Genomic DNA, 16470 nt, shown 5'->3' with positions numbered 1-16470 from the left:
GCCTTTGGGCGGCGACTCCATTGACGTCAACCCATGTTTAACCAGCTTGATGTATAAACTGAATCCGTTTCATATTAACATTCGACCCTCGATCAAAATATCCACCGCTTTGTTTGCTACGCCGACTCGCACCCTCCGAACATTGCTATGAATATTCATCGGAAACGACCATTAATAATAAACCACCCATTTTTTTTCAGACGCCCGTACGATGCCCGACGGAAAAAACCGTGTCTAATCCCCAACGCCACCGAAGCCCTGTGTGATGAAACATACGTTCGCCATTCCTGAAGTATGGGCAGCCTTCCGAATTTGCACGAGCTGGGTAAAAACATCGACGACGGGGAACAGAGTGAGTCACAATTTGGTCCTGCGAGCCGGATGCGTTAACGCATACACTAATAAATTTGTTGTTATCGTCTGCGCCACCGATACATACAGCGAGAGTTTATAAATAAGCTTCCTTACTTTTTTTTCATTATTTCGTAATATTATTTGTTTTCTATTTTTTTCTCCAAAATTTGATGCTACCAATACTTATATATATATATATATATATATATATATATATATATATATATATATATATATATATATTCTCACGTATTGATTCACGGATGGAAAAATGTGATGACACTATATTCCGGGATATCATCCGTTCGCTCGTTGAACTCCGACTGGAATCCTGCATCCGACTGGAATCCTGCAAATCTTGCATCCGACTGGAATCCTGCAGACGTTTCGCCAAAATCTCACTTGGCATCTTCAATGCTCGCGCTCCGAAAACAGTGTTCGAAGTGTTTTCGGAGCGCGAGCATTGAAGATGCCAAGTGAGATTTTGGCGAAACGTCTGCAGGATTCCAGTCGGATGCAAGATTTGCAGGATTCCAGTCGGATGCAGGATTCCAGTCGGAGTTCAACGAGCGAACGGATGATATCCCGGAATATAGTGTCATCATATATATATATATATATATATATATATATATATATATATATATATATCATGAATATTTATCATGAATCTAAAATCATTCATTGTGATCCACCGGAATAACTGAGGTTTGAGATTGAATAATGACTACTGCCTTGAGAACGCTTGGAGATACACAACCATCCGAAACGTTGAGATACAATTCATATAAAGACAACACTAAGCGCGTAATTTTTGTGTACTTATTGTTAAATAGCATTGCTTTCCATGGCGAACTGATACAAATAAGAATATAATATGATTTTTTGAATTGTCGCAATTATTCATAAAACCATACTACTTGAATATACTATTTGACGTAATTTTAGGGAAAGTTTTCTTTTTAAAGCTTTAAATAATACTCTGGAAAATGAGGTTTTGATCATTTTTGTGTATTATTGTATTGTCAAATGTCAATGTCAAATGTGTATTATTGTATTGTCAAATGTCAATGTCAAACGGATAATTTAACAGCAAAAGACATTGGTAACATGAGAAAAAGTGTCTACCGATAGAGAAGAATGCTGTCTACATTACCACGAATCACTGGAAGATATTGGACTGTTATGAATGCCATACTATTTTTTATGTCAAACTAAAAGTCATGTCGATGATACATTCGATTATTTTTCTAACTATTTAATGCAGTTATACATACAATAGAAAATAGGCATAGTTATTGTAGTGGTATCAATTTGTGTTTCGACGCAAAAAAAAATGTTTGTGATTTTGACCCATCGATTCATGTTAGTATTAAGAAAGTATTGCCACAAATTTCTATTACCGGATATCGATTTCGTTTAATACGAGCTTGAGGCAGGAAAATAAAAAGGGTTTATCAGGTCTGTCAGTGGCTTAAATGGACATTTAGATTGTTTTTAGAGAGCAAGGATGCAGCAGACTGTTTTGTGGACGACCTGTATTCTGTAATTCTCCAAAATCAACTGCAACTTTTCTTTCACATATGTGGGCTTCTTGTACTGCTGTACTATGAATTATTTGCTTCTTTTTATGCTGCCCATCCAGAGATTTTTAGGTTCATATGTTTTTTGAAGGATGATGATTTACAGGGCTGTTACGTTTAAGTTTTAGTTATGTCATATTTTGGAGAAAAAAATATTTTTTGGATAGTGATGCCCTCTCTCCTTCCTACCACATATCGAAGACGTCATTCTTCATTTTATTTGTAGACGTTTGGATACAATCTATAAAAAATTAACGGAAATTTCTATAATATAATACAATAGATTTTTATGGAAAAAAAGCAAAGCAGAAAGAGCATTGCTGAACCGATACGTACGATGACGATGAGTTAGATAACATCAAAGACGGGTTGAGCTTAGCTTAGGCCATAGCCGCCTTTAAATAAATCAGCAGACCAAAACGAAAACTTAAAAAAACAACAAGGATACACACTTTTCAAAGATTCTTTTTTCGGTTCACTGTAAACTTCCCACCGACCATCTGGTATAATATAGATCGAATGGAACTTCCTTACTTACTGCATTTCTATTGTCAACATAGTAAGGCCTTTTGTTTGTGTTGGGTGCCGGTTTTCAGCCATTTTGGGAGTGACTTGTCTGGTCTCATAGGGTTTTGTGTAGGCGGTTATAGACCGGGACCGGCACTTGGTCACCTTTGCGGCGGCTGCAACGCTGGTCTCAGCAACGAAGAGAAGTCCAAAATATTGCACAGATACTCGGGCCACGGCAAAATCACCAAGGCACGAAGCAACCCGCACGACTCGAATAAGATAGTTTATGACGACCTAACGATGGAGGTAAAACCGCCAGGTCTTCATGGCCGATCCCTTATTTGAGGATCTGTTGCAGCATATGGCTACTTATTCGCCAGTTTCGGCCAGATCCAGGTATAACATCCATATGCAAGGGGGGCCTATTAAACGGATAGACTCTATGGCTAGTTCGATTGGGGCGACATCGGTCAGGAGGCTTTTGGCGGTGGTGCGAGGGGGTGCGCACAATTCTTCTACCGGTATAATATAATTCCTAATATTAGTTTCATAAGTATTCCAAATTAATAAAAAAATAATAACACTTACCCATTTTTTACCCCTACCGATTTTTTGGATGAAAATCTGTGTTTATACAGAACATGTTTAGCGCATTTATTTTACACAAGATGTTAGATGTGACAACTATTGTATGGAGAAAAGTTAATAGTCTTATTTTGACGCATACATTCTGTATTTTTCCCCAGTAAAATTTCATATCAGCATATCAAATAATAACGACCGAAAACCCTATCAAATATAAACAAGGAATATTTTAGTTTCTAGGTTTTCCGCACATACATTTCTATCACTGTCTGTTACAACGCTCACAATTCCATAAAGTTCTAAAAAACCACGTCCAGGTATAACCAATAAGCGTTGCTTCATTTTGATTCTCGCTTTCAGATAGACTTTTTCCTTATTTTGCTTAGCTTTTGCTAGCAACTTTTTCCGGCCTTAGAGGAGCAGTGCAGTGAATTTAATGTTATGTTGTGCTTTTTCTAGCACCTTTCCACAGATCTGAAACTAACCAAACCAGATTGCTATCTACCAACAGATACCCATAAATTCCAGCGGCGAAGCTTTGACGGAGACGTTTCCCAGTTTATATTGTTCTTTGATTTGATTATTGATTTATCGCGCCTCTTCAGTTAAAAGAAAGCATAAGTGCCAAACCCGAGTAAGTACAGGACTTCTTTCTGGGCTAGTTTGGATAGTTTAGTACAGTTGAGTACTCTGAATCAGGTGAATTGGAGCTTTCCTTCTTTACACAGTCCACATGTGCTATTGCCGGCTACATAATACGGGGGTGCGTTCCTAGATGGAAGTGACCTGCCAGAACTCGTACCAGAGCTTCTAGTACTTGACGACTGAGACTGTTTCCTTCTTGTGATTTGATTATGAGCTTGAATTTGGGTGTTAAAATGTGTAAAAAGCGTCTCAGACTTTGACTTGACAATGGACTTGCTTTTCTAAATAACTTTTCTTAATTAACGAGTTGTCCTAGTTGAGTTTCAAAGTATGAACGTAACAACAGCTTTCGATTGACAGGCAGGGCAACCGGTGTGCTCTATACGCGTCGCATCCTGCTGGCCAACCTGGTGGTGATCTGTATCTGCCACCTACTGACGACCGCGACGTTCCTGCCGTTTTTGGCCCTTCAGAGCAGCGTCTCCGTGTGGGTGCAATCTCTGACCACTGCCACTTTCGAGATAAACACCGGCTCGCTGCTGATGTCGGAAATATTCGCGGTGGCGGCCGTTTTCGCACTGTTCGCGCCATGTTTCGTGAAAATGGCCGGCACCAAGTGCGTAGCCGCGTTCTGTTACGGTACGCCGCGGGGAATTTTGGAAATTCATTTTGTAAATTAGTACGTTTTACGATTATTGCAGCGTCCGCGACGACTTTTTTCGCGTCCCACCTCTACCCCGTGATTTACGTCACTGTGCCGACGGGCGTGCTAATGGGCGTAACCTTGGGTTTACTCTCGTGCGTCCAAATCTCGTCGCTCATGATCATATCCCACAGGATAACCGGGTTATTTCACGAGGACGACGGGGACGGCAGACACGCCAGGAAGACCTGCGCCATTAGACGGGTCGCGAGGGCCTTCCAAGTAATTTGTAGTTTGTTTAATAGTTTTACGTTTGGGTTTATATGGAATGTCTGAAAAGAGGAACGCTTTTAATGAACGGGGAGTTTAGGCGGAAAGCAGAGTGGTTGAAAGTGAACAGACGTGTTTTGCGAATTTTGCTTACATACTTTCACGCTAACCCAGATATCGTCGCCTTAGAGAAATAGTGCAAAGTTCAAGGGCTGAGAAGATCATATTGAAATAACATTTTAAAAGTTTTATGATCGTCTTGCACTGCAGTTGGGGTTTTACTCTATAAAGTAGGCATGGAACGCAGTGTGTCGAAGTACCAAGTAATGAAATTACATGAGACCAAAGTTTTAAATAACTGTATTTATCACACTAATAGTTGTCCACTTCTAAATTTGATTTTTCGTCCCATACTGATAATATAATTACCAGCTATGTATTCCACTCATTTATTTCAGCCACCAGATGGTCTTTTTCATGCCCTTTGGATCATTTGTGAGAGCTGACATAGTTTTCTTTTTAAATTTTGGAGTTATTATATTCTTCTTTAGTTTATTTAATTTTATTTAATTCATTCATTCATTCATTTAATTGCTATGATTTAGAGATACAGGATATCAACATTTTTATTAAAACAGATATTGTGATCCACTTTGCCTAGAGATTTGTGGTACGTTTATTTTTTTCTATTTTAAATAATCTTGTCGTGTTAGTTATCTTTCGTTTCTTTGGCTACAGGAGTTCTTCAATTTTATTCATTTGAAAAACATAGTGTGTTTTAAATAATGATTTTTATTTTGGATTTATGAACTGATATATGCTCGTATTTTCACTTTCACACGTTCACACTTAATTTTCTTAGTTCTATCTATATCAGTATTAAGAAATATATGATATGTCGGTTAAAATAGGTAATAGGTACACAAATCGATTCACAACATCAAAGGGCCTACTACAAGGATGCCCTACATCAACAACGTTGTTTAAAATCTATCTTGAGAGGACGCTAACACAATGGAAAAGAAAATGTCAAGGTATGGGAGTCCCAGTACGCGACGACCACTTATACACCCTAAGCTTTGCCGACGACCAGATGGTCATAGCCCAGGATGAAGACGACTTGAGTTACATGCTCAGAAAGCTGAAAGAGGAATATGAGAAGGTAGGTTTGGAAATAAACTTCGAAAAGACAGAATATCTAACAACAAAAGAAGGGGAAATCGAAGATTTAGAAATAGATGAAAACACAACCGTAAAAGAAACAGACAAATTTAAATACTTAGGGTGTATAATAACAAAAGATGGATCAACAGAAGAAGAAATCAAATCTAGACTAGGTCAGGGTAGAACATGTATAAAACAACTGAACTCCATTATATGGAACAAGAAATTAACAAAGAAAACAAAAACAACAATATTTAAGACAATAGTAGAAAGTATAATTACATACGGAGCAGAAACCTGGCTATTGAACAAAAAGAACAAATCTAAAGTAACCGCCGTCGAAATGGAATATTGGAGAAGGTGTTGCCAACGAACACGCATGGATAGAATACGTAACGCAGAAATCAAGAGGCAAATGAATGTAGAAAAAGACTTATTAACTACAATAGCAGAAAAACAGCTTAAATGGTATGGTCATGTCAGATGAAGTGACGATAGACGGTGGATAAAGAAAATCACAGAGTGGAGCCCTATGGGACGTAGAAAGAGAGGAAGACCCAGAAGATCGTGGAGGGATGAAATAGATGAAGCCATGGAGGAAAGGGGGTTGGAGGACGGAGATTGGAATGACAAAGATGAGTGGAGAGTCTGGTTGAGAGAGGGAAAACGGCGCGAGCTGTAACAAACCCCATATATATATATATATATATATATATATATATATATATATATATATATATATATATATATATATATATATATATATATATATATATATATATATATATATATATATATATATATATATATATATATATATATATATATATATATATATATATATATATATATATATATATATATATATATATATATATATATATATATATATATATATATATATATATATATATATATATATATATATATATATATATATATATATATATATATATATATATATATGATATATAAGAAATATATAATATAAGAAAAAGACTATCAGGTCACATGTGCTCACATTCAATATGTGATAATTTCACTTCAGACTAGAATAAACAAAAGTTCAATACTGAGAAAGACAACTTCTAGGATAAATAAAGCAGACTGGCTAAAAAAATCATTTACTCTTACCTTGAAAATTAAGAAATTTTTACTTGAATAATCTATGCAGGTGCGGAGTGAATTTTAAGTATATTTTAAGGATGCAGTTATAATCATTAATCAATCAAGATTAGTTGCAGTATCTCCGTTCGGTGCTTTTGGGGATTAACATTAGAAGACTATGAACTATAACTCTAACTATAATAAGTAGTCCACTCCAGCAAAGAAATAGTAAAACATACAATCCATTATAGTATTTCAAATTTAATGTGAGCGACTAAGGCAAAAAAAAGTCAATATTATTACAGAAGTCATTAAATAATTTCATCAATTGATAGACAGGACCTTTAACGAAAAAATTAGTTCTAGTTATTAAGTGAAATACAAGGTGATGCCCTTACAGTCCTTCGTCAGCAACTCAGGGCAATCCACTAATGAATTGCAAAGTTTATATAAAAACTGAAATGAAAGGTACCTCCTATGATTCAACAGTGAGGGAAGCTTCAACATTAGCACCCATTAAACAAGTGTACTCTGTGGCAGTCCCCTAGCTGGATAGAAACCATTTACATGGAAGAGAAGAAACTGAAGAAACTTTCTCTGCAAATTTTCAATTTGAGTAATGTACTTACCAAATATTGGCGGCCTCACTGTTGAACCGTTCTCTAGTTTCAAGCGAACATGACTATAGTATAACAGTTTTAAAGTACGTTCCCTTTCAAAATTCTGGAATTTCTCACTCTGAACCCCAGCATTTTGAGTGCACTTATTCTAGGGTAGGTTATTAGAAGCACACCAAGAACCAATAATATCATTCTGCAAAGACACACAGTCGACCACACTATCAATCATTCTAAGCAATTCCACATCATCAGCAAAGAGCTAAATTTGACTATCAATGTTAGCAACGATATTATTAACGAAAAGCAAGAATATCGATGGCGCCAAATTGCTACCCTGGGGAACGCCGCTACAAACTACGAGCCTAAACGATAAGTGACCGCGGTGCTCCATATACTGTATTCTGTTATGCAGATATGACTTTATAAATGCTACAAGATCATCACAAAGTCCAACCATCCTCAGTTTAGAGAGCAGTACAGTGTGGCTTTTGAAAAGTACGTGTACAGCACTCATAGAGATGATAACACTGGTCTGCAAAAAAAATTTTTTTTCTCTCCTTCTTGTTTTCATACATGAATTCATCTTATTTTATGCTCTAAACACCGAATCTGAGGTTTTTAATTTAATATTTATTTCATCAAAAAACGATATTATTAAAGCATAAATTATTATAAGGAAATAAAAAAATGAGGCGGCTTGAGTTTTACAGTAAAAAATAATAAATTATATTAACAAATCTAATAAATATCGTCAGTTATTTCATTATGGAGTGATAGAAGAATTCAAATTATTTAATAGTTTTCTTCTTCTTCACAGATTCCATTGGAGTTTCTCGGTGAATTGACCAACAGAAATCGGCAAGCATTGCTGCTGACAATTTTCCAGTGTAGCGTTTTTCAATTTACATTATATCCTGATGAAACCTTTCACCATGCTTATCTGATACAGCTCCAAGATTTTCAGGAAAGAAATCTAAATGCGAGTCAAAAAAATGGATCTTGAGTGACATATTGCATCCTAAAGTTTTATAATCTCCCGAATGATTTGTTAATAATTGTCACTTTTTGCGCTCCCAAGAAAATTATGACACACCTCCACAAACGCTACCCAAGCCCTTTTTCCGCTTTGCTCAACTTCGAATCAAAAACCTCATTCTTCATGAGCTCACGTATCTGCGGACCTACAAAAATTCCTTCCTTCAATTTCGCGTCACTGATTCGAGGAAATTTTGTTTTTCAGTATTGAAAACCTGCACCATCTTTATTCATAGCTTTCACAAAGTTTTTTATGAGCCCCAACTGAAGGGGAGAAGGGGTGGCAGAAAAATTTTCTCGCATGGCACTGACGGTTTTTTAAGTCCAGGAGTCAAACTTTTTCTTGATGGCCAGGTTTTTACTTTGTAATGTTTGTCTCTTGCGCGGCTATCCCACTCACAAAGAAAACAGCAAAATTTTGTGTATCCTCCTCGTAGTCCAGTCAGTATAGCGACAACTTTTAAATCAGCACAAATATTCCATAGGAATTGAGAATATTTAATTTTCTCAAGTAATACCTCAAGGTTTGCATAATTTTCTTTCATGTTTGTAGCATGTGCAATGGGGACAGATGCGTATTTATTACCATTATGAAGTAGAACGGCTTTCAAGCTTATTTTTAAAGCATCAATAAAAAGTCTCCATTCACTAGAATCTTCTGGAAAACTTAGTTCTTGAAGAAGCCCTGCAGCATCATTACAATATACCAAATCATCTCTTTGGACAAGTAACTTGTAAAACTTTCTTGCCTCGTACGAAAATATGAAACTCTGGTACTTTTAACCAATAGATTCCACTGTTTTAACCTTAACTATGCCTTAGATTTTAAAAGTCCCAAGTCTCTAACAAGATCATTTAAGTCGCCTTGTTCAAGTAAATGCGGTTCTGTAGATGGACATGAAGATCCAGATAAAGTGTATGAAGATGAAGATGTACTATCAAAAAGAAAACTCGATTGAGATTGTAGACCTGAAATATTTTTATAACTGGTGGAACTGGAGGTGGAGTGTCTTTATCACGAGGAATTGGTCTCTTTGCAGATAGGACGTTCGGATAAACAATCTTATCTCTATTTTTTTTTTCGAAAATCCTCGTGTAGATGTCATGCAGAAATAACAATCACTCTCATGATTTTGAGGCTCACTCCAAATCATTGGCATTGAAAACGGCATGGATTTGTGACTTTCTTCAAGCCAACCTCTCAACGTTCTTGAGCAGCTATTGCAGCATACTTTTGGCAACCAACTTTTATCTCGATCATCGATAGAAAATCCAAAATATAGCTAATAAGCTGTTTTAACCAGATCGGTCATGACATGTCGCTGTGTTTTTAGTATGTATTCCCCACAAATGTAGCAAAAACAATCTGAGAAATTTTTACAAGTCCGTGGCATTTTGTAAGCTAAAATCACATAAAATTAATTTTAAAACAACTTTCAAACTTCTATTTTATATTTATTGACTCTACTTAAAAAAAAATACTCAAACTACACATCCAAAACTTACCAAAATATTTGATATAAAAGGTAAACAATTAAACGACAACGCATGCGCGTATTTACTACCATAAAAATCACCTTCGGCACTTCCCTCCTTTTTCTTACAACTCTCTGAAACTCATTTTGTAACGTTGACGAATGAAAAAATTGAAAAAAAAAAACAAAATTTTGAAATATGAAAAATCTAGACGTGATAGAAAAAATCGACCAACGGGGATAGATTCAAAACGTTTGAATCGAATCATTATATTTATCATACAATTTTTTAAGGGATTTCATTGCCAACCAGTGCGTTCGTAACCTGTATCAGGAAGATAATCATATTGCTCTACATATGCCGAGAAGTGCACTCAATGAAATCGACGGTGTTAAAGTTTAACTATCAAAATTGTTGCTGCTCAATACTCCTCGAACAGCCCTCATATGTTAAACGCCTGGCAGATCCATATATGCCGAAAGGGCTTTGCATAATATCGACGCACAATATCAGCTTGAAAATTAAATAACTTCCTCACTTTGTCGGCCGTAAACAAAACTAAAACGAAATTTATTAGGGAAACTTTGACCGATACAGGCCCGATGAAAACTCGATCTTCCTTTTGTAGACAACGAAAAACTTCGGCGGTGTAAAGTTTGCCACTTAAAACGAATTTTCGCGCGACACGTGTTTCCAAATTGCACCGTCAGCTCGACGAAAGCTTTTACCCGACTCGCTCGAGATTTCTGCCACCAGCGTATTTCCTTCTAGGGTGCTCACGACTTCGGTTTAATAATCGGCTCCATCTTATCCGCCCTTTTGATTACCTACACGGTAAATCTAGAACATCCTACGTACGGTTCGGAGTTTGAGAACGCCACGGTTTCAAGCGTAAGTACTCGATTCGTATTCTCCGACACTTTTAAAACCGCTCCGTTTCAGGATTGCGTCGCAAATCGAACTTGCTCGAACCGGACCGAATTAGCATTAATATCTACGACGATCCCTTACGATTACAACTCTTTCCTGGACGATATCTTCGACAGGACGGAAGACGGTCGCCTCTGTGGGGCTCAAGCATGTCCAGTCCCGTCACTAAGCAACGGTACTCTGGAAAGTGGGTTCAGAGTGCTGCCCATCAAATCAGCCGATATTCTAGCAGGTGTATATTCCGGAATGTGCGGGATCGCTTTATTACTCGCCCTTTTCGGAATGGACAGCATAAGAATGCTGGTTAGTGCCCCTCAAACCCCCCCCGCGCCCTAATAACGAGTCTCGATGTTCCCAGATCTACCAGGATCCGCTTGAGCGAGGAGTGGTGCTGGCCGTCTTGAGATCGATGAGAGACAGCTTCAGAGACCCGAGGTTGCAGATGACTGCCCCGTTGTGTTTTTTTATTGGCATGGAACAGGCTTTTATGTATGCCGACTTCAGCAAGGTATCCGTATGTGCGCAAATAAAATGCTTCCTCCCAATCCACCCATCCAATCTTGTTCTTCCATTCCTCTTGCCTGTGAAGGTCGTCCTTTTTTGCTCCTATTTTCCATTGGTCAATTTAAAATCATTTCTTTTCATTTGAGTCTGCGTCTCTTCATTTCTTCTGATATCGTTGTTTGGACATTCATTCTTCGTTTTAATCCGTTGTTTGTTATTCATTACATCCTTGATATTCTTCAACTTCTTCTCAGAAAATATCCTTCCTTGATTAATGTGGAAGAATATTTTTCTTCTACATTATTTCGATGTTTTGTATGCACTAAAAAATCCCGCCGACACTAGGAAGATTATATATTATACACATATTTATACTAAATCTGCTTTGAAATATCAGTATTTCGAAAGTTTTTTTTAATAGTGTTAGTTGGAAGTGTCCATGCCAAGAAGGAAGCTTGAGTAAATGGTTAGGTATTTGGATTTAGTGGGTGCAAACGCAATCATGGAAGATCAAATAATTGTTCTCTGCCATAACGCTCGAGTAGATTATATCTTTTCAGTCCTACGTGGTATGTACTTTGGGAATCCATCGTCTCAACCTGGTGTTCCTCTCGATGGGTCTGCTGCAATCAATCGCAGCCTGTACGTTGAGCATGCTGCTCCGAACCATCAGGCGGTACTACGTCGTAGGTAAGTTGATCGAGTAAGATGATTGAGTTAATTCCACAAAAAAACTTCCCACATTTTACTTGCATAACTTCATAACTTCGATTCTAATCGACTGTTGCAGCCGTTGGTTTTGCATTCCAAACGTGTCTGATAATGGTGTTGCTTCTGTGGAAGCCCATCGAAGACGACCCCGCCCTGTTCTACGTCATCTCCGCTTCCTGGGGGGTGTGCAACGCCATATGGGAGATGATAAGTTTCAGTGAGTATTAACTTTAACATTACACCTAGTTTGGTTTCATGTTTTTTTCAACTTCCGGTTGAAAATTTCTCGAATAAATTAGATGAAAGTGCATACTAGTAGAAACCAAGAAAAAATTTTGATCCATTAATCACGATCACGATTTCTGCCTAGTGCCGTTGATTTTCATGGAGCTAACCAATAGCAGATTAGTGAAATTTAAATCCTATTAATTTTTTTTATTTTCAAAGCAAAACTCTTGCATTTATGGTTTTATACAGACCACGTTTGCAAACCAAAACTAACCAAAACTTTACTTGATGAAAATCCATTTAAAATAGTTAAATAAGAACAAACGTTGTTCAGATTTTCAGGTAAATATATTTAAATGACAGCTGCTTCGGCAACACCGTGCCTTTATCAAATGCAAATATCAAACGGTACCGATGTTTATCAATACAAAACAGGTAGTAATTACTCAATGTGAGGTATTAAATTGATATTTAACAAGGGGGATCCATTCATATCCAGTTGGTCATTACGTAATACATTCGAACCTCTCGTTTTATGAATCTCCGTAGCTTCTAGTAAATTTAATTTTCTACCATTCAAACCCAGATGGGTTTGAATGGATCCCCCTCGTGAAATCTCAGTTTAATACGGCACATTAAGTAATTACTACCTGTTTTATATTTCAGCTAGACTGCGCCGGAGTTGTGATAAATTTATTGTAATGTACTTTTGTTGACGACACATTTCACAATAAAAGGCATTTAAAAGGCGTTGACACTTGAATTTGTGTCTGCAGTTTAACTATGGTTTATATCAGACTTTTTTGAAGTGGTCTCTGGTGGCCATTTCAAAAACTTGAAAACAATTACCAGCAGTTTCCGTTGGCCGATTTACCTTATATTTTTTTCCAAATTTGTGGGACCGTCTGTTTCCCTAATACAGTACTATGTGATCTTATATTTTTACTTATTTTTAGCGTTGCTTACTGGACAATACTCGGACAATTGGGAAGCGGCGTTCGCGAACACGGCATTTTTTAAATTCTCAGGACTGTCGGCCGCGTTTGTATTCCACAGTTTTGTCTGCAATTACCTAAAGCTTTACATACTTGCATTTGTTATGGTAATGGCGGTGATACCGTTCGCCTGGCTGGAGTTTCGGCTCGAAAACATACGGAAAATAAAAAATATCACCAGATTATGACCGAAGCTGCCGCTTTTTTGATCCGCCAAACAAATCTTTGTGACTCATACATATCACGTCTTGCGCAAAATAGATTAGTTGGTCGGGGCTTTAGTTTTCGTGGAAAACCAACATTGTGAACCGCGGTTTTCCCGTAACAGAAAGCGTTTTTCATTGCGTTGTTGGTTTGCGCGCATTTTCTCTTATAGGTAATGTATTTTTTCCATTAGTTGCTCAGGATAGCAGCAGCGCGTGCATCTCGTTATCAAAATGAAGAGATAGCATTAGTCCAAATATTTATTTAGGCTGTACACCAAAATTACGCCTCAACTTTTCAGACGAAGTAAATTTAAACAATAAAAGAATCAAACGATGTTAAACAATTTTAGTTTAGTATGAAATTTAAGTGGGTGGTTTAGGAATATTCGAAACCCTATTTATGAAATTAGAAAGTGAAGTTCATGGATACTGCCGAAATTAAAAAGGGTATGGGGTTTCTGAGTAGCATATTTTATCTTGTTCCAAAAAAGTCACATTATAATTAATTTCAAATCATTGGAAACTAAGAAAAAAAAAGTTACAGTGCAACATAACATGATAGGAAACTATCACATAATACAAAAATACCTTGTCTTCAAAATATTAAAAGGCGTGCCTTTGAAACGACAAATCTGCGTTTTTTAATATAGGTTAATTTAGTACTTATCGTTTGTGTCAATAGTAATTTCTGAGAGCAAAATCAGATTTAAATCATAATAATACAGGGTCTTTTCTTTAAAATCAATCACTCTAACTGGCAATTATTGTGAGTTGTCTTTATGGTACTCCATCGAAGGGTAAAATTACTAAATAATATGCATTAAATTTTTTCATTCCTTTATTCTAATTGTTCGAACTTAACTACTGATTCAGGAATATTATTAATAGATTGTTGCGTTAATAGGCATAGTTTTCTTTAACCATTTCGTGAGGTTTTAAGATCGAGTACCAATTACAAATACTAGTTTCGTTTTTTATAAATATTCCAAAAATGCACAATCTTCAGGGTGGACACAGCCAATAGATAAAAAAAGTGATTTTCTTTTTCTCGTAGGACTGGAAATAAATGTGATGGGAAGGCAATATTGAAATCAAAAAAATTTGTTTTTCTAAAATTATTTTTTAGTTATATCCCTCTTACGGCCTTTCTTTGTGTCTGCTGCGAACATCCATTGTCTGATGGCTTATTTTGCAACGTTATGGACGTTATTTTGCTGGATTGCATAGCTTTTATTGCTTGATTGTCGGTATTGATCGAAGTTATCTAATTATCAATTGTCGCTGTTGCTAACTTATCCATTGGAATAGAAGTTTTTGTTTTCGTCCTGGGTTCATATATTCCAGTTCCTATTCCTTTGGTTTCGGTACCAGATTGTATCTTCTCTTATTGGTGCGCCATTTTTACAATTTTCTCATACTGATATTTCAGTCTTGTAATTGTTTAACAAGGCAACACTTGGGTATCGTGCTGTCCATGGGCAGCCCTAGGACTTCGCCTGCCTCCATCTCCCTGTTGATGACTAGCCTTGCAGAAATCTATATGCTTTACCTCGTATATAGATTTGCATTGGTGGAATATGCAGTAGGACCTCTAGTATGATGAGCTGTGCGTCTCTTTGAGGTTTAAGAAGATGTGTTCATCGTAAAAATAATGTGTCCCGTTATGTTACTCTTACATACAGTCTACACCATACATCAATACCAAGTTTACGAGTTTTTCTCATGTCAGTAACTTTTCACTTGCTGTAAGTATAGCCTTTGTTTATCACAATTACATTCTGGATAATATAAAGAAGCACCAACAAGAAGCGAGCATAAAATAATGATCTGTAATAATTATCGAATAACTAGTTATAAACATATAAAATAAGTACATATTTTGTAATTGTGTTCTGTCGCACCTACATTACAAAAATTGACATTATACTATTTTTATCGATTATTACCCCAATCAGGAACACTGTTTGGTAGGTACCGAATTCAACCGATCAATTTGGTATGTTTCAAAACATAATTATTCGCGTGATTAGACCACTAAGACGGTTATGGCGCTCTCCGAACAACGCTTAAGATAAAAAATTAATAAAACAAGAGAATAATAATAAATGAAAAATAATCTTTCACCCTTCGATCGTCGAAATCCCATGCAGCGTGATTCACAAGTAACTGTATATATTGAAATTTCTAAATTCGTATTAACAAAAAGGCATAATGCTATTTATCGAAATCAATAGAACCATTTTGCCACAATCTAAATAAAACAAGACATTAATGACATGTGAATAGCAAGAGTTCTTTAGGTCATATTTTAATTTATTAATGAATCACCCTGTAAAGGGTGGCCGATTTAAAAGTTGTTGTTTCCAGTAACATGATCTAATTTTTTTAATTATTTTAATTATTACTCAATTACATACAGAGTGGTCAAATAAAGTTATATTATTTTATTACATTTTTAAAAAACTCCTTTAAAAGACGAATTCAAGGATATATTTAACTATCTATATATCTGTCTCTAATGCACCGTTATTAGCGAATATTTTCGGGATTCAGGTAATTTATTTTTATTTTATTTATTTATTTATTAAATCGAAATTAATTGAATTAAAATGATTAAATGACACAATTTTTATTAGTTCATTTATTTTTCAATAAAGAATCAGCAATTTTTCAAAAAAAATATTAGAAACGCTTTCAGAATTAATCAATTTTGCCTCGGCATTGATCTTCGGAACAGTGCAATCTAAAGGGCAATCCGAAATTGCAAAAATATACGGGGTGTTTAATTTACAAAAATTGAGGAAAGTAACGTTTTCCGAAACATCATATTTAACAGAAACATTTCAGTTTTGAATATTGCTGAGAAAAAGTAATATTTTCTAAAATGTTTTCATTGAATGTAAA

The 16470-nt window shown here is 36.1% G+C and overlaps 1 protein-coding gene across 1 annotated transcript in view; it reads left to right on the top strand.

Annotated features, from left to right (window-relative positions):
- LOC132706057 (uncharacterized) overlaps positions 1–16470 on the top strand; it is a 48695-nt gene extending 32225 nt beyond the window's left edge. The window contains exons 2-11 of the mRNA XM_060677129.1: positions 201–352; positions 2578–2753; positions 2806–2968; positions 4038–4316; positions 4379–4602; positions 10764–11225; positions 11281–11430; positions 11987–12116; positions 12217–12354; positions 13322–16470. Of these exons, the coding sequence (XP_060533112.1) occupies positions 295–352; positions 2578–2753; positions 2806–2968; positions 4038–4316; positions 4379–4602; positions 10764–11225; positions 11281–11430; positions 11987–12116; positions 12217–12354; positions 13322–13548 (2007 nt within the window). The 5' untranslated portion in view covers positions 201–294 and the 3' untranslated portion in view covers positions 13549–16470. The remainder of the gene's footprint in view (positions 1–200; positions 353–2577; positions 2754–2805; positions 2969–4037; positions 4317–4378; positions 4603–10763; positions 11226–11280; positions 11431–11986; positions 12117–12216; positions 12355–13321) is intronic.

Source organism: Cylas formicarius, unplaced genomic scaffold (genome assembly GCF_029955315.1).
Source record: "Cylas formicarius isolate icCylForm1 unplaced genomic scaffold, icCylForm1.1 PGA_scaffold_8__14_contigs__length_24414737, whole genome shotgun sequence".
Classification (NCBI taxonomy): domain Eukaryota; kingdom Metazoa; phylum Arthropoda; class Insecta; order Coleoptera; family Brentidae; genus Cylas; species Cylas formicarius.
The sequence above is the reverse complement of the archived record's forward strand: the minus strand, read 5'-3'. Positions and strand labels throughout refer to the sequence as shown.